The 19,578-nt window shown below is 41.9% G+C and overlaps 1 protein-coding gene across 8 annotated transcripts in view; it reads right to left on the bottom strand.

The window, feature by feature from the left end:
* Rpgrip1l (RPGRIP1 like) overlaps positions 1 to 19,578 on the bottom strand; it is a 96,330-nt gene that overhangs the window by 18,299 nt on the left and 58,453 nt on the right. For 7 of the 8 annotated variants that reach the window (XM_006984040.4, XM_042277316.2, XM_076571710.1 and 4 more), the window contains 5 exons: positions 18,830 to 19,020; positions 18,608 to 18,691; positions 18,146 to 18,256; positions 17,057 to 17,210; positions 14,628 to 14,698 (listed from right to left, as the gene is read on the bottom strand). In XM_006984040.4, coding sequence (XP_006984102.2) covers positions 14,628 to 14,698; positions 17,057 to 17,210; positions 18,146 to 18,256; positions 18,608 to 18,691; positions 18,830 to 19,020 — 611 coding nt within the window. The remainder of the gene's footprint in view (positions 1 to 14,627; positions 14,699 to 17,056; positions 17,211 to 18,145; positions 18,257 to 18,607; positions 18,692 to 18,829; positions 19,021 to 19,578) is intronic. The other variant, XM_076571709.1, reaches the window with a different exon arrangement.

Here is a 19,578-nt window from a genome sequence, read left to right as displayed (position 1 = left end):
AGATTACTCTCATGATCACGAAAGACACATGTAAGACATGAGGCAGCCTGACCTCTCTTATCTCTTGCCTTTAGTCCCAACCATATCACCTTTTACTTTGCTTGAAAACCTTTCTACTGTCCTATACTCTAGCCATCCCCTCAAGTCACAGTGTGCTGGGTATATTGTTGTTTTTGCCTCTGTAGTTTATTCTGTCTGAAATCATCTTTTTCAGAGGACAAAATCCAGTCACTGTGACCACACACTTTGTGCTCACCTATGTGTGGCTGCTGGCTGCTTTCTCCCACAGCTCTCACTGTTTCTTGGACCCGCTGTATGGAGCTGCATGGAGTCTTCACCTAGCTGCTTCTCTATAGACTGTGAGCCCAGGTAGGGAGACACAAGCTTACCTGTCTGTGGTTTAACATCCTTACCAATACCTGCACACAGTAGGCCCACAATAAACATTTAGTGGGAAACAGGAGAATGAATATCTGCTCTATAGCCAGAATATCTTTTATATTGTCAGAACTATTGAAGCTGCTATTTCTAGGACTTTCTCATTTGAAAAATGTTTATGTGTGATACATTTTGGGAAACGGGTGATTTTTTTAACTACTGCAAAAAATGCTTATTATTCTTATTCTAGATTTTAATTGGGGAAGACTATCTGAAAGATTAATACACTGAATCTGGGTGGCAGATTAAAGTATTACTTTAACTCTTCTATATGTTTGAAATTTGTCACAATAAAGACATTTTAACCAAGAGAATTAGGAGTAATAATGTAATGATTGAGAAGACAGTGGATGAGGCTGGGAATGGTCTCAGCACTTAGGAGCTAAGGCAGGAGGATCAACATGAGTCTGAGGCTAGCCTGGGCACATAAGTGAGATTCTGTCTCAAACATACACACCTACACACACACACACACACTCTCTCTCTCTCCTCTCTCTCTCTCTCTCTCTCTCTCTCTCTCTCTCTCTCTCTCTCTCTCTCTCTCTCTCTCTCTCGTATGCACACAAAGGGGGCAGTCCCTTTTAGTAGAAGCCTTCTAAGGTCTGTTTAGTATAACAAAAGTAAAGGACATGTGACAGCCCTGCACATCATTAGCATCCACAAGATGCAGTAGCCAGATGGTACAGGCTCGAGCTTTTGCTGCTGTTTCCTCTTTATTGGTGTGGACCTTTGGTACAGGTAAGTTGATGCATTCCATCACTGTCGTGCTCACCAGTTGCCCCATCAACTCCCGTAGTTAGAGGATGTCAACATCAGCATGTCAGAAGAACATTTATAAATTGTGACCGTGGTGAGCAGAAGTAACAGAAGTGACTCAAATAAGAACTGCATACGACTTATTTTTAGTGTCAGTATAGATGGACACTACACATTATGTGACTGAATGATCTGGAAACGTGATGACAGCTTGTATTACTCAGAGAAAAATGATTTTGGCTCCGTTCCACTACTGCCCTGACTGATGCTACTTTACATCCAGCCACAGTTCTCTATATTGCTATTGAGGTTGTTATTAGCAAGCTGAAAATTTCCATGTTTGATCTCACAGCATCCTGCCTAATTCTTCATCTGAGTTTAGACACTCCAGTGACACAGTGGGGTTGGCTGGCTGTTTTCTCCAGTGCTAGGGATTGAACCTAGGACCTTGTATATCCAAATGGGCACTGTCACTTACTGTCTTTAGAAAAGTGCTCTAGCCTGACAGCCCACACACAGTATCACGGCGTTCTGTGAGAATGACTCGTGATGATGCTTTACACCTTGTCTCAGCCAGTCAGACTGCATCTAACAATGGGGAGGTTATAGATGGGTTTAATTTTAGTCTCAACTTCTGTAATGAGATGGCATTCAATTTTCTATGTATTTAATTTTTAAAACTACAATTGTGTGTGTGTGTGTGTTACACACGCGCGCCACAGTACTCAAATGCCACAGTGAGTTTGTGGCCAGAGGACAATTTGAGGGAGTCATTCTCTTCTACCTTGTGGGTCCTGAGGACTGAACTCAGGTAGTCAGGCTTGGCAATGGCACCTTTACCCACTACGCCATCTTGCTGACTTCACATTTAATTTTTCAATTATAAAACATGACAATGTGAGAAAAGTACAGAAAATAATTTGGCTTTTTAAGTACCCACTGTCTTACAAAAATGCCATGCTTTGCTATGTATAAGCCAATCCTTTTGCTGAAGAAATGAATATTAACAGTAATATTAATAAAGGTAAATCCCCCAAATGCCACATTCTCCTGTCTTTCCTACTTTCCAGAGGATCTCTGTTCTGACATTGGCATATCATCCCAAAGCACACAGTCATATTTTCTGTCTGTTGTGTCCATAACCAGCATATGGCATTCTTTTCTATTCTTAGGTTTTCCATTGGTGGCAGCATACACTATTAATCATTTCATAATTAATTTTGTCATCCAATGTTATGTTTTTAAGATTTACTTATCTTAGTCAAATCATTCTAACCCTTGTTCACTTATATTACATATACGATAATGGAATCATGATTTTTTTTGTGTGTGTGTGCTGTTTTTTGTCAGGTTGACACAAACCTAGACATACCTGGTTTATTGCCTATATCAGTCTGGCCTGTGGGCCATTTTCTTGATTGCTGACACAGGAGGTCCCAGCTCACTGTGAACAGTGCTATCCCTAGATGGATGGGTCTGGGCTGTATATGGAAGGCAGCAAAACAAGCCATGGAAGCAGCACTCCTCTGTGGGATTTGCTTCAAGCTCCTGGAGCCTTGGCCTCCCTTAATGATGAACTGTAACGTAAGCAAAATAAACCCCGTTCTCTCCAATGTGCTTTTGCTCATGATATTTTATCACAGCAACAGGAACGAAAACTAATATACTGAGTGTGCAAAATACCACAATGTCTGCCTGTAGGAGACTTAATAGGTGGGACTTGGTTCTTTGTAACAAAGCAGTAGAAATAAAACAGAAATAAAAGGTGATGATCTACGGTTGTACCACTGAAGAGTTAGTTTTAACTGGGGTGCTAAGTACACAAGAGTGATTCAAACAATCACACTCACTACTGAGGGTGGCCGAGGCTGTGTAAGGAATGCAACATGACTAGAGGAGTCTTCTACTGCCTTCCTTCAGGCTGGGCATGGGAAAAGCCATTCTGAAGATTCAAAGAAGGACTCTTGACTTTATACCAGCCCCAAGGCTTCTGTGTAGCAGGACTAATATCCTCTTTTGAGAGGAATGGTGGTTCAGGCTTTAATCCCATCACTTGGGAGGCTGAGAGGAAGACTGTGAACTTCAGCCAGTCTGGGCTACCTAATTAGATGCTGCTTCAATAAAATCAAATGCGAAGGATGTTGCTCAGTGTTGGTGCACAGTACATGGCTCTGGGTTCGATTCCTAGGACCCCTCCCTCTTCTCCCCAAACTCATCTTCATATGGGCTTTGACAAGTTTTGCTTTTTGAAAATGGTAATTATTTGGGAGAAATAAGAAGATATAGGAAGATGGTGTGTCTCCAGAACTCAGTGCCAAGGTAATGCTGTTAACGAACAAAGTCAAGCCAGTTTTCATTAGTGGATAACCTTTCTTTACTAACAAGTTCTGTTAACATACACCACATTGAACAAACCTAAACACTAAAAACGTCAGCGATGGGTTAAAGTGATACTAGGGGTAGCTGAGAGTGCTTACTTTAAAATGTTCTTATGTCCCTCTACTCCGTGAAAACTAGTGTGTCTGTAAGGGTCAGCAAATTAGAGAGGCTTATTACCACTTCTAATACATGGCTCGTAAGATTTTTCATGTTGAACAAGGATGTCTATCATCCACATGGTTTACTATGGTGATGTGTGAAGGAAGGAGAGGTTTTTTTTTTTTTTTTTTTTTTTAATTTATTTATGAGTGCTCTGCATATATGCCTGAGGCCAGAAGAGGGCATCAGATCCTATTACAGATGGTTGTGAGCCACCATGTGGGTGCTAGGAATTGAACTCAGGTCCTCTGGAAGAGCAGCCAATGCTCTTAACCACTGAGCCATCTCTCCAGCCCCGGAAGGAGAGGTTTTAAAAAGCCCCTCGCCCGGCTCCAGTGACTGATCTGCTGATGCACCTGGACCAGCACCTAGAGCAGGTGTACACAGTGGCTCTCAGTCAGGGCTGCTTGTTAGACTCCCTGGGGAGCTCCAAGTGCTGTGCTGGTTGCACTGACATGGGGAGAGGCTGGGTCCTGGCAAAATGCCCCTAGATGATTTTCATGGCACCCAAGGGTGGAGAGTACTGCTTTTTCTTACAGTTGTCCTAACCCACCAGTACCCCAGAATTACATGCTACAACAGAGGTTTGGGGGCCCTTCTTAAAACCTCTGATCCCCCCGGGCTGGGTAGGGCTCAAGTGTTTGCCTCTCTCACAAACTGTCAGATGATATGGCCACTCTGGTTCGAGGCTGACCCTGTCACTGTGCACTCATCTTGTGTTCACTGATCCTTCTCTGCTACTTACAGAGAAATTCCAGTGTCCACATTAAACTGTTCCTTAGTCATGTGAAATTTCAGTACAGGATTAGTACTAAATAACTTAAAATAATTTAATTTCTTTTGCAGAGGCAATCTGTGTCATCATTAGGAACAGTCTAACACAGTGGTTCTCAATGTTCCTAATGCTGGGACCCTTTAACACAGTTCCTCATGTTGTGCTGACCCCAAACCATAAAATTATTTTCATTGCTACTTCATAGCTGTAATTTTGCTACGGTTATGAACTGTAATGTAAATATTTGATATGTGACCCCTGTAAAAGGCTCATTCAACCTCCACAAGAGTCACGACCCACAGATTAAGAGCCACTGGTCGAATATAAATTATAAACAAATAACAGCTTCTGTTTAATCGTCTAAAGGTAAAGTTCCCTGGACACTAAATACAGTAGAACTTACCTGAACAAACAAGAGCCAGATGATCTGTACACTGAGCACATTCTGAGAACACCAGCCAGCCACATGATCAGATGCCAGTCACCAAAACCCATGTGAAACCCAGAAACTTAACTGGCTCCTACCTCTCTAATCAGCCAATTGGTTACTGTTTGACTACCTGTGATCGTTTGAGTAATTGGCTATGCAGCCTTTCAGGACTAAACAAAACTCAGTTACTGTGATTTATTTAGTCTACACTAGTTTAGTCTTCTCAGCCCAGTGCAAATGCTTAATCTAATCTATGGTCTCCTATGGAAATTTACTAAGCACATCCCATCCAATAAATTAGGAGTTGACAATTTTTCTGCAAGGATCAGACAGCAAGTACTTTTGGCACTTCATATTACATGGTCTCTGTGAAACCACTCAGTCTCCCCCTGGAGATGACACAGACAATAAACTGGTGAGCAGTGTAGCTAAGCTGCTCATAGCACACTAAAGATTAGGTTAGAAAACATAAAACAGGTTTTTTTGTTTGGTTTCAAAACAGAAACAGACAGGGTTTCTCTGTGTAGCTTTGCACCTGTCCTGGAGCTCACTTGGTAGTCCAGGCTGGCCTCAAACTCACAGAGATCCGCCTGGCTCTGCCTCCCGAGGGCTGGGATTAAAGGTGTGTGCCATGAAAACATAAAATAGTTTTAAAAGCAATCCTTATCAGCAAAACAAGGCAACAGTTCTGGTTTTATATAAAACATACTTAAAAACCTACTTGCTAGCTTAAGTTTTTATACCTAAAACACTGAGAGGGGTTTATTACCCAATGGTAGGATATCATATAAGATTCTTTTTATATATATATTTGGTTTTTCGAGACGGGGTTTCTCTGTGTAGCTTTGCACCTTTCCTGGAACTCACTTGGTAGCCCAGGCTGGTCTTGAACTCACAGAGATCTGCCTGGCTCTGCCTCCCAAGTGCTGGGATTAAAGGAGTATGCCACCACCACCCAGCAAGATTCTTAAGTCATTTGATGATTTTTTAATAGGTGAATTCTAAAACTAGGGCATTTTTTTCCCATCTTGATCTTTGAAGTTTTAAAATGTATTTGCTGATATCATCTCTGCAGCAGCTGGGAATGTCAGCTTGTTGTTCAGTGATGACGTTCCAGTGGACTGGATGGCAGTCCAGATGACCAAGGTTGCTTTTACACAACCGCCATTAGGGGAAACAGAGCGGGGGTGTCGAGGTATCCTGCACACTAAAGCCCACTCTCTCTCCCTGCAATCTGCAGTTCTTACCTGCAAACACGTTTAACACACCTGCATTAGTCAGGGTTCTTTAGAAGAACAGAACCGATAGAATGGATCTATCTATCTATCTATCTATCTATCTATCTATCTATCTATCTATCTATCTATCTATCTATCTATCTATAGAAAGGAGATTTATTAGAGTGTCTTACAGGCTGTGATCCAGCTAGTCCAACAGTGGATCTCTACTAATGGAAGGTCCAAGAATCCAGTAGTTGCAACTGAGACTGGATGTCTCAGCTAGTCTTCAGTATATGCTGGAATCCTGAAGAAGCAGACTCTAATGCCAGTGAAGGCATGGACTTGCCAGCCAGAGTGAGCACAAGCAGAGAGCAAACTTCCTTCTTCCATGTCCTTTCTATAGATGGCCACCAGAAGGTGTGGCCCAGATAGAAGGTATACCTTCTTACCTCAAAAGATCTATATTGAAAGTGGGTCTTCCTACTTCAAATCCCTCACAGGTGAACCCAGCTACTTGGGTTTTAATTAATTCCAGATGCAGTCAAGTTGACAACTAAGAATAGCCATACGACACCCATGAGCTGACGGCATATATTTTGTTGTGGAAAGTGGACACACTCTTTAAGGGATAAACTTGACAATGATGCAAAAGGATTAATTTTTCAATGCCATGGCAAGTGCAGGTTCTCAGTTTTGATGTCTATTTTGAGGCTCTGAAACAAGGCTTCTAATCGATGTATTATACATCAAATTGATACTGTTAACTTATGATTATTCAAATTAATAAAATATTCATAGAGAAATGTCCCAAGTTTTACATTTCCCAGACTTCCATTCCCTACCCCCATTAATTATCATGCCTAGAAGCTTTTTAGCAAAAGCAGCAGTCATCAGGCTGACGGGATCTGACAGGCCAGCAAGGCCCAATTACACTCGCGCTCTGCGCCACTTTGATGTCCGGGAAACGAAGAGAGATAGGGGCCAATTGGGTAGCACATTATGTTAATGACTTGATTTAATCCCGCCACTAAACTTTATGTAGCCTGTTAAAAAAGATGCTAACACTAATTATACCACTTTGGAAAGGAAAGGAGGGGACAGGCATTTCATACTGACAAAGTGAAGCTCATAAATGTTGTAAATGAAATGAAACAAAATGAAGTAATCTATGATTAATTATAGATCACAGACACAAAGGAAAGGGAAGGAACCAAGAAATATGTCCAAGTCCTGGGAAATCTGTTAGATTCCTTTTAAGGATCAACATTCTAAGAGATAGCTATGAGCTGTCAGGATCTGTTAACACAGAAAAGAAACTAAGTGATCTTAAACTGCTTACACAGTGATACCAGAGGATTCCAGTCCACAGTGTAACTGGCATCCGTGAGATTTATCTAGGACACTATTTCTAGTCCTAACTGCAATATTATAAAATGAAGCACTTCTAAAAGTCTGTGAAGAAGGGATAATATAGGGTGGGTTATCTAATAACTTTTAAACTACTTTGCCTCTAACTATTCTTTACACCAAATCTACCTTTTAAAATATATCCCAAGAACACAAATTCCTTAAGAATAGGAGCCTAGATGGCTCAGTGGTTTTCTTGTTGCTCTTTCAGAGGACTCAGGTTCAATTCTCAGCAACCACATGGCAACTCACAACTGTCTGTAACTCCAGTTAAGGGGACTGGACTCCCTTTTCTGGCCTCTGTGTAGTGCAGACACACATGCAGGCGAAACATTAATACACATAAAAGAAAAATACGTCTAAAAACAATAGGAGCCCATTTCTTAGACTGCTTTATTCCCAGTCCCTAGAGTAAGCATCACTTGTCTGCTTTATGAATGAATCCATTGTTCTTCCATTCTTCAAAATTCTTAGGTGTAGTGGTGTTTATCTGTAGACCTACTTACTCAGGAAGCTGAGGCTGGAGGATTGCTCTGAGCTTAGGAGTCTGACATTAGCCTCGGCAACGTAACAGGACTCTAACACCACCGCAACCTAACAGGCCTCTAGTCCGGGCTAACACGTCACAAGTGTGGTCTGCAGCGGCTGGCCCTGTTGCTTCTGGTCTGTGTCAGAAGGCACACCATGCAGGCACAGGGAAGAGGAGGACTGCCCACTCACAGCCAGGGGTGAGACAAGAGGTGCTGCTGTCTCAGGACCTCCTTCAAAGTTTAACTTCCTCCTTGGAGACTCCACTTACCAATAGTGCCCAGACCAGACCAGCATGTAACACGTGGGCCTTTGGGGGACACGGCAGACCTGGACTGCAGCAAACAGGTTCCTAAGTGTTTTCTGTGCTAAGCATGCCTGGGATTCTCCTTTCCATAGCACCCACTGGAATCAGACAGGTATAAAAGAAACAGTCCCTGTACTTCAAGGGCTCACCACCACCTGCCAGGCTTCCATCACCAGCCTCACTCAAAAATAGTTTTTCAATTGTGTCCTCCTCATCAGGATTCCTTAGAAAATACATCTGTTTGGATAGCATTCATTATATGGGTACTATGCGCTATTCAGAGATGATTAAATATGTGAGAACATATTCTCCTGAGTGCTGGGATTCCATGAGTACGTACCATGCCTGGCTTGCTTCTATTGTGGAATTGTGATCCAAGAAGGGTAGCCTAGTGCCAATGTGAATGTTATGAAGTAGTGACTAATAAAACAGGCGATTAGTGCAAGGGGAGTGGAGTGTGCAGGGTGTGGTAAGAATGCTCTAAGAGGTGTCTTGTTTAAGGGGCCACGATGAAGGATGACTTCATAGAGTTAGCAACAGTGTTACAGATAATTAGGAGCTAGGGAAAAGCAGGGAAGGATTTAGAGGCCAGTGAGAAAAGCATGAGAATTTAAAACATGGAGCAAGAAATGTTGAGGTTCGAAACAATTTTTGGATGGAACAAGGTAATTGCAGAACGCTCGAGGAGCACCAGGTCAGTCAGCTGAAAGGGTGAGTTCAGAGTTTTGAGGCCTAGTAGGGTTGGTCTGATTAGCTGGGGTTGGGTTTAGTGATGGTTTGGTTTGGTTTAGATTGGTTTGGGGTAGCATAGGGTTTGGTTTAGTTTGGTTTTGGTTTAGTGGTTTGATTTGATTAGGATTTGGTTTGGTTTAGTTTGGATTGGTTTGGCTTATTTTGAGACTCTTCAAAGGATGGTTATCGCAGGGTTTCTACAAGCAGTGACAATCTGACTGACATGTCCACCTGTCTACAAAGACTACGCATCACTGTCCTGAGATTTTCACACCAGGTAGCTCCTAAAGACATCTGGTGAACTAATAAGCTATGATTTTTTTTTTTTGCTTCCAGTGTCCTGACTTCCTGTCCACATGGGATTCTTTCTCTGTGCATGTCTGTCTCTGTTCCCAGACTTCCTCTTTCTCTAAGGACCCTGTTGCACAGGCTTCCCAATGGTACAACTCATTCATCTGCAAAGACCCCATTTCCAAACAAGCTCCCACCCACAGGCACTGGTGATCAGGATGTACTTTCAACATAGCTCTTTAGGCAGGGGACACAGCTGAATCCGCAATAACTAGTTCAAAGAAAAAAATGACAGAAATATGGGCTTATACAAATGAGTATTGAGGTCACTCAAAAATGGTGGCACAACTCATTATTCTGTGAAGGATGGCAAGGGAGAGCCAATAGGACCTGTCTCAGAAGGACACGGCTTCCACGTCTGCCAGTCATAAACCAGCTAAAGAGTAATAACTAGGCTTAGATTCTCATCCCCAGAAGGGCTGCTGGGTAAAGGGTCACCGAAACCATTTTTTTCTTTTTTCTCCTTCTTGTTTCTTTTTTCTTTCATAATCAATAGGAAACGTGCATGTCACTATCTTAGTCCATTTGTACAAATGTTACAGACGGGGAAACTTATAATTACTGAATTCATACATACAGTTCCAAAGGGTGAAGAGCTCAGGGTCAAGGTGCCGGCAGGTCTGGTGTCTGCTCTGTCTCTGACGGGACTTGATGCTGTGTCCTCCAGAGAGGAGGAACATTATGTTCTCTTGTGGCAGGAGAGCAGGAGTGCTCCCTTTCATTCTGCCTTTTTATATGAGTGCTAATTCTATTCATGATGTTGGAGTCCTCATGACCCAGCCAACCTCCTCCAGGCCTCAGCTCTTTAACACTGCTGCCTTGGGGGTGAAGCTTCAATACTTCTCCACGAGTTGTATTTTGGACAGCAAATTAAAATTGTATTGGCCCATTAGGTTGGCGAGCTCTTTGTTGTGGGTCTTGAACACTGCAGCATGTTTACTTTAGCCTTGACCTCTGCCCATGAGATGCCAAGAGCAGTTCCTCTTAATGTGACAGTAAGCAATGTTTTCAAACACTGCCTAGTAAAATTTAGAAAAACCTTTTCTCTGCATTCAAAGTTAATTAAAGATGATGAATCGTGTCTTGAAAATCAGATTAACTGCTACACTGCCCCTGCTGTCTACTTCAGGCCAACATCCAAAGTCTCTGTTGTTCCTCCTTGTTGTTGTAAACAAGGCCTCCTTACAGAAAGGTTGCAGGTGGTGCATTCTTGCATCCCTTCCTACACTAGATGTGCATATAACTTTCTTTTTGTCTTTGAGATATCACAGCTGCAGCAGGACTCTCTTTACCATGTGATGCAGGGCCCAGTCCAGAGGTTAGATATGACTAATCAGGTCTCTTCCCTTGGGGATGGGCATTTTTTTGTGACGATCTTTGGGCAATAAGCAAAAGAAGCAGATGAAGTTAGCCAAATGATTGTAAGGGAAGGAGCTGGGTATGCCAGATCAGAGCATACATATCCTTTAGCATTTCTATTTTTAAAATTACCCCAAATTGATCCTTCCTTTCAACATCCTTAACTAGGGAAATGGCTGTGGGCAGTCTCTTCCTTTCAAGATCTCAGGTTACTCATTTGGAGAACGAGAAGGGGGTCAGGAATTAACTAAAGAATTCTAGTGTTGACTGACTCAGCTCTTGATCTTATTTACAACCCAGTTGATGGATTATTAACACGAGTTGGCTTTCCATAAGCCCATCTCTCCAATCAGTACACAGTTCGCTAACAGCAGGGGCAGGACACTGTGTTTGCTATCACAGCAGGCAGTGAACTCCTAGCTTACAGCACGAGGAGTATTGTTTATAAACTGACAGGATAAATATATTCTTTTACTGTTGTCTTCATAGACCCAGCAATGATTCAATATTTCATTTCTTATATTCTTATGTTCAAAGACTAAATCATTTATGTGCCCAAAAAGCCAGCTTAAGTAATCACTGTCTTACAGAATAAACTACTGATAAAAAGAGAGAAAAATCACACATGCAGACATGATAAATGGAAGGTTCTTAGTGAAATGGTGTGATGGCTAATTTTATTTGCCAACTTGATTAAGCCATGTGATACCCTGACATTTGGTCAATTCATAATGGTTGTGAAATCATTCCTGACTTGACAACTGTGCTTCTGGATAGGTTAAAATCTAGATAGATTCAAAAAAGCACATTGGTCTCCCTAGGGTGGATGGGCTCTGTCCAGTCAGTTGAAGGGATAATGGCACTAAAAGGCTGAATAAGAGGGAGCTCCTTGCTGGACATGGTGGAACACACCTTTAATCTCAGCACTCACAAGGCAGAGCCAGGCAGGTTTCTATGAGCTTAAGGCAGCCTGGTCTACAGGAGAGCCAGAACTACACAGTGAAACCTTACCTCAAAAATCACCACTCACACAGACAAAGAAGGAACTCCTTGTGCCACGGTTATATCAATGGGGACACACCTTCAAACCTGGCCTGAGGCAGAATCTTGGTTCTTGAGCCTGCTGGCTTTCAGATCAGAAAGCATTGCCAATAGATGTCCTACTTCTCAGGCCTTTGGACTCAACTTGGCAATACGCAATCTGTTCTCCTGCATCACTAGCTTGCTCACTGAAGATCTCCATTATAGCAGCCAATTCTTTTAGTAAATATCTATCTATCTATCTATCTATCTATCATCTATCTATCTATCTATCTATCTATCTATCTATCTATCTATCTATCTATCTATCTATCCATCCATCCATTTTTCCACTATCTACTGTCAGTTCTTATGACTATAAAACTGAACCTCACACAAAAAGCTTATTTTCTTATTGATATTATTACCAGCTCTAATAGGAGGCTCAGAATTTCCATTCATTGGTTTGATAAATTATTTAACAATTTAGCATTTGATTAAGCAAAAATATTAAATTTAATTTAACTGAGTACCATAATTAAAACTGTTCAGATAAGTGTGTATAAAATTCCTTCTTTGATTTATCAATCTTTTTTTTTTGTTTTGTTTTGTTTTGTTTTTCGAGACTGGGTTTCTCTGTGTAGCTTTGTGCCTTTTCCTGGAACTCGCTCTGTAGCCCAGGCCGGCCTCGAACTCACAGAGATCCGCCTGCCTCTGCCTCCTGAGTGCTGGGATTAAAGGTGTGCGCCACCACCGCCCAGCTTGATTTATCAATCTTAAGCAAAGAACATTCCACATACCAGGTTACCACAGGTTAGAGAATGTTAATATAAGTGGTAATTATATACTAATTATGGTAATACAAGCACATAAAAAATAGATATCTTGGGCTGTGTAATCATGAGGATCTGAATTCAGATCCCCAGTAGCCACATAAAAAGCTTATTGCAACAGCAGGTGCCTGTAACCCCAGAACTTAGGAGATGGACACAGGCAGATAGATTCTTGGAGTTCACTTGCCAAACAGTCTAGACCATCAGTGAGCTCCAGGTTCAGTGAGAGACGATGTTAAGAACTATGGTGGAAAGTGTGGAGGAAGACATTAGTGTCAGCCTTTGATCTCTACATGCACACACACACACACACACACACACACACACACACACACACACACACAGATGTATACCTTTGTTTCATGGAGGCACTGTAACAAACATGTTAGCTCATGGTTTTGTTTTACAGAGATATTAAGCTTAGACTATGTAAAAGAGGAATTAAAAGAAGTATTGGATTTTTTCAGTAAAGGCAAAATTCTAAAAACCAACAACAGAAACCTCCCTGGGAGTTCCTAGAGAGCGAGCGAGAGCGCTAAGCCTTTCCACTGTATTTACACTCCCTTCCCCGTGTCCCTCCATCCTTGCTTCCCTCACTTCCACTCTAGTGATGGGCATCAAGGCCTTGAAGGTTAGGCAAGCGCTCTACCACTGAGCCACACCCACCATCTTGTCTCTCTCTCTCTTCTAAAACATGACCATTACATATGCATTTATCGTGTGTGTATGTATGTGAGTGCATATGACATGACATGATGTGTTCATGGAGAGGACGACTCCAGAGTCTGCTTTCTCCTTCCACCTCGGGGGACCCAGGGGGTGAACACAGGTCCTCAGGCCTGGAGACAAGTCCTTCCACCCAATGGACATCTGCTAGCCCTGCTCCTTATGTAAGCTAGCTGGGCTTGAACTTGTACTTCTCACGACTCATTCTTCTTAGTACTGAGAACTTAGGCATGTGTGACCTGCCTGGTGCTATTTACATGGAATTTATAAAATCTTTCCCTCTATGATAAAAATATGCTCTTAAAGGCAGGAAACCTCCCATGTATATTTTGAAATAGAATTTTCTTTTCAATATTTCATTTTATATACTTATATTTCAGTGATGTGAGACAAAACAAAGAATCCCTGGACATGTCTAATCATTTCTCTGAACAGGTTTAGTTTTTCTGTCAGAAGTGAAGTCATTTTGAGAGTTCGGCAGTAGACACATTTAGATCTGAACACTCTCTGAAGCTTTGCAGGTAAGCTTTTACCGTTTCAGCGCAGCCTTGCAGATGTGCTCTCTGAGATGCAGATCTGCTTTACTGCATCTTTGTGCACAGGCATTGAAAGGGAAGTGGGGAGGTCGGCTGACTAGCAAGAGGTGGATCTCGCTGCCCGTGTCAGGCCCTCTGTGCAAAAGCAATGCTTACGTGTTGTAGTCCACGTCCTAAGACAAGGATAAGCAGGAGCCAAGGCGGTGGTTCAGTTGGTTAAGTGTTTCCCATGCAAGCATGAGAATCTGAGTTTGATTGCCGAAACACCCATAAAAAAAGCAAAAGCTGGGTACAGCAGTGTAAGTCTATAATCCCAGCACTAGGGAGACAGACAGTGAGGTCCTGGGGTCATGCTGGCCAGAGAGTCTGGCCAGATCGGCAGGTTCAGAAGAGACTCTGTCTCAAAAAATAAGAGACAGAGTTATTGAGCAAGACCCCTGGTGTTGATCTCTGGCCTCCACACACATGCATACACATGTACCTTCATATAAACATGTGCATACATACATAAACACATAGAGAAAAACTTTATCAGTAAAACTGTCCTGTGGTAGACAAGTAAAATTTTTCCACAAATATTTTTGTCTTAAATTTCCATTTCTGAAGTCTGATACGCTGAGAATGACAGCCAGCCTTAGTTTAGAACAGTGTCCTGGCATAGAGCAACTCACCTGCCTGTTATCCTCGGAGACAGAACCTGAGATGATACAGTCATCGCTGTCAGAAGCTGACCTGTCCTCATCTGTCAGGAAACACAACCAACATGTACCCAGTTAGCCGACATTCACTGCACATGCCACAAGACAACATAAAAGGACGACACGACAACCAGGCTTATCCCTTTTGCATGTGTATTTTAGGAAAGGAAAAGCAACCTGAAAAACTCCCATGTTTAATTTTGGTAAACACAAAAGAAATAAAAATAATTATTATTATATTATAAAATTAATGAAAATAATGTATAAGGTAATAAATATTACTTTTCCTCTTACAATTTTACATTTAGTTATCTATTTGTGGGTGTGTGGTTCATGGGCCACTACAAGTGTGGAGGTCAGAGCATGACGTGTAGGAGTCAGTTCTCCCTTCTCTTATGTGGGTGTAGGGAATCAAACTCAGGTTTTCAGGGTTGGTGGCGAGTACCTTTCCCAACCAAGCCATCTCTCCAGTTCCTTCTTTTTTCTCTTCATTTCTGGACTTTATTATGCTTCATAATTCCTCTAATTATTTAAACAAACTTGCTATATTCTGCTTACTAGAAGCAGTTTTACAAATTTCCATATATACTTACAGGACAGTCACAAAATACAGGTGAGAGGACTAGCCAATCTTTCCATCTTCTGGACATATCAGTTTACATAGCAAACTGTGTAAAAGTGTGGTAATGCCATACATGTGACAGAAAAGAAGAAGTGGATTAACTGGGGGAAGAAAGGGAGGCAGCTGGGGTGGGGGCAGAGGAGGAGACTGAAAGAAAGCGAGGCATAATGACACATAGGTATGAAATGCAATGGAGAAATCCATTACTTTGTATGTCAGCCTGGAAAGTTAGTAAAACTCTGAACCTAGTTAACCACAGTTGAAAAAGTATCAATGGCATTGTGAACACCACCAACAGAAGTCAAATGTCCTAAATGTCCACTTCTTCCTTCCTTCCTCTGTCACTATGTATTTGAAGGATGATATATGCACATCTGTGCCCAGGTATGAGGTCACCCCTCATGCCACGCAGCCATCTTGCAGGACTCTGCGGCAGCAGTGGCACTCTGCTTCTGTAACGAGCCTATACTCTGATGAAGTCTTTCTCTACAGTACTTGATGGCACCGTCCACAAGCCTTTGTCTCTCACCTCAGCAGGAAGCTGATGAAACTGTTACTAGGCCACATGCAGCTGTAGCTACACAGTGAGAGGCAGCCCTTTTCTACTCATGCAATTGAGCATGAGACATAAGCTGTCTACCACAGCCAGACCCAACTAGCTTCTGCAGTCCTACATTTGGCTCATCAATTATAGAAAGAACATCTTTCTTCCATTCCTCTCCCACGCGTTCTTTTAAGCTGCCATATGAATTTTCATGACTTAGTAATTAAGTCTGAGAGGCACTGGGTGCCTGCTAGAGTGTCTGGGCAAGCGATGCACAAAGGCTGTGGGGGTGGTAAGTGGAGAATGATGCTTAGTCTCAGCTCCAACATGGCACCAGAGCTTCCACAACAGCTGAGCCCACACCTGCCATCATAGAGCAGATATTTTCCAATGGCTTACACAAAATAGTGTGTAAAAAAAAATCAATGTTATCCTCACTTTTAAAGAATTTTAAAAAATGACAGCTCTATTGAGGTAAAAATATACATATAATAAACTATACATATTTAAACTACAAAATTTGCTATTTGACATTTAATTCTGTGAAACTACCTCTATCTTCCTAATTAAAATAGCAAATGTTGGCTGGCAAGATGGCTCAGTGGGTAAAGGTGCCTGTCACCAAGCCTGGTGACCGGAGTTTGATACCTGGAACCTCCATGGAAGAAGAGAACCAACCCCCAAAAGCTGTTCTTTCACTTCCAAATATGTGTGTAGCATATGCAAAATAAATACATGTTTTCAAAAGGGCAGTGTACCTAACCAACACCCATTTCCTCTGACTCTTTCTCCTTTGCACCCACCCAGGCTTCCACATGCTACTTCCCTACTTCCTGTCTATTCAGAATTAGTTCAATTTCATTACACTTTATATTAATGAAATGAGACAGTATATTCTCTTTTTTATGTCACAATTCTTGATTTTAATCTAACAAAGTCAAAGCTAAAGAATAATCCACTTGATAATACCAAACCCAAAGAGATGTGAGATGTCTAAGACATAAACTGGTGACAAGCTCAGCAATGACACCTGCATTCTATAGGAAGCCCCAAGCTGACCGAGGAGAAGAGATGACAGCCTGACAGAGAACGCTGCTCACCCAGCACTTCCGCCAAGAGGTGGGCGTCATGAGGTGGCTTTCACTGCTGAATGATGTGTTGAGGAAGACACGCATGCCCTCGCAGAGAAAGCAAAGCCGAGCCAGGTGGACAACAACAGTTTAAACACAAACTCACCTTCTGGCTCCAGGTCTTCTGTTATTTCTGTTTCATCTTCGGAGGAAGCCACACTTTGTGATGCAAGCTGACCCTCAGAGAGGAAAGAGATGTCATCTTCTTTTCCTTGTTGCATTTTCTCTAGGTTTTTTTCTACCTCAGCCACACTGCTTTCCTATGAAACATGTAGAAGAGACGCACATTGCTGTATTTATTATTGCTTGGGTTACATTTTATGTCATTCTTGTTGAAGCACTGGAATAATAAAACATGTACATCTGAGACTTGAGTACACAGATAGATAGCTGGGCATAGAGTGTCATGCCCAGAACCTTGGCACAAGGAGTTTGAGGCCAGCATAAACTGTATAAGGAGAAGTGAGTTCTAAGCCAGCCTGAGCTATAAGTGAGCTTATGTCTCTAAAGCACACCACCGCCTCCTCCTTCACCACCATTATCTCCTCCACCATCACTACCAACATCACTTCCTCCTCTTCTTCCTCCCCCCACCACCTCCAATTCCTTTTCCTCCTCCACTACTCCCACTCCCAACTCTACCTCTGTAACGACCTCCATCAGTCAAACAACACAACACATACGCAACATAGCTATTAAAGACTCATTAGAAAACAGTCACTTAGATTGTAGAAACAGATTAAAACACACAGGTCAATAAAGATCCAGATACACATTAAGAATGAAGGATGTAAGTTAGCCTAGTGTGGTAGTGCATGTCTGTAATATCATCACGTGGAGGTGGAGGCAGGAGGGAATGGAACCCAAGGTTATCCACAGCTACACAGTAAGTTTCAGATCAGCCTGGTACACATAAAATCCTGTCTTAACAAAACTAAACAAAATAATGAAGGATGTATTAATCTCAAAATGACTTTTACATTGAATTTAGTTTACATATTTATAGATTTTTCTGCCAATGTGTGGACGACTATATCTGCTATAGTTATCATTTAAAAAATCTTTCTATTATGAGGAAGTCATATTCAAAAGTAGGAAAAATGCTATGATTTCCTGAATCATGTCTAACACACAAAATATAGCCTTTTAAGTCCCAAAATAAACCTTTCAAAATAATTTTAATACAAAGGCATACCTTGGAAGTATATGTAACAGTTGGTATACTTTTATCTGTTTCTGGTGTGTGTTCCATTTCTGGGGAATTATCCTTTATATCCTTAGAAGGAGGAGGAGGAGGAGAAGTCTCCTTGAATTAATGGGAAGAAAACCATGTATGTTATTTTGTATTCATTACAAGAATAGTTTTAGGCAGGTACATGCTTGATTGTGTAAGATCAAGAAACAATATGAGGGAAGGGAGACAGAATTTATACAACTTCTTCAAAGACTCTTTTATAAATGGGAGCAGAAGACTCATCTGGAAGCTGGAAAGGACTAGAGGGTCATGGAGGGGCCGATTAAGAGCAGAAACTGGTACCACAGTAAAGATGTGCTGGGTCTACTGTCTCTTACTATGTTGGAAAGGTACAGTGCAGTCTATACTGTCAAGTATTTGCTGCAAGAAACGGAACTGGTATTTGGAGTATTTATTACTCACAGGACTCAGGTGAGGCATGGTATCCACAAAAGAGACCTTTTTGTCCACATGTGTTAAACGTTGTCTTGGTTTAGGTTTTGGTGCCTAAGATAAAATGACACATCACACTATAATGATAATTACATTTCAGAGGAGGCTTCAGCTAGTTTTTGGTGGAATTACTTGGCTATTAACTTTATATTCAAAGCATTATAACTGAAACTGAAAGCCACTGCTACTCACTACAACTGATGTAACACCCGAAGATGTTGGAGGTAGTTTCTGAACAACCTCTGGCTCTTCTCTGCATATGAACTTTCCCAGGTCTTCAGTAGTTATTGATCCACTTGGTGGAAGGTAGGTGAATTTCCACTTCAATATAACTTGGATGGTTCCTGCAGAATGCTTTTCATTATCCATTAACTCAAATATCCCTGCAAATTATGAAAATCACTTTGACCAATGACAGAGTGAAGCCTTGTCATTCTAAGAGTTACAGCAGAGGCCTGGGAACCTGTAGGCCACTCAAGCTAGGGAAGCAGCCAGGCTAACTGTGCATCTTCTCTTCTCCCGACAATCCTCCAAATCTAATCCCCAAGTCTTACCCCTAGCTCTGTAGCAGAACATCTACTGTGGTCTTCCCTTCCTTTCTGACCCATTACCAATGATCACATAGATCTTTCCTTCCAACCTTCCTTCCCCTGCCTCATCCCATGATCCCAGCCTCGAATGCCTGGCTCACAGGCCATGGATAGAGCGGCAGGCTAACTGCAGATCTTCCTTCTTCTTCCTCTCTCCAGATCCAATCTCTCTTCTGCATCTCCAGCTCTGCACTAGAACACATGCTGTAGCCTTTCCCCTTCCCTGCCCCCACATACAGTATGAAGTAAAGTAGAGGCAGGAATTCAAAGTCTCCCAACCAAAACAAGTCCAGGGACAGATGGTGTTAGCACAGAATTTTTCCAGATTTTCAAAAGAAGAGTCAATGGTAA

This window comes from Peromyscus maniculatus, chromosome 5, assembly GCF_049852395.1.
Source record: "Peromyscus maniculatus bairdii isolate BWxNUB_F1_BW_parent chromosome 5, HU_Pman_BW_mat_3.1, whole genome shotgun sequence".
NCBI classification, from domain to species: domain Eukaryota; kingdom Metazoa; phylum Chordata; class Mammalia; order Rodentia; family Cricetidae; genus Peromyscus; species Peromyscus maniculatus.
Note: the sequence above shows the minus strand (reverse complement) of the source record. Positions and strands in the feature narration are given on the sequence as shown.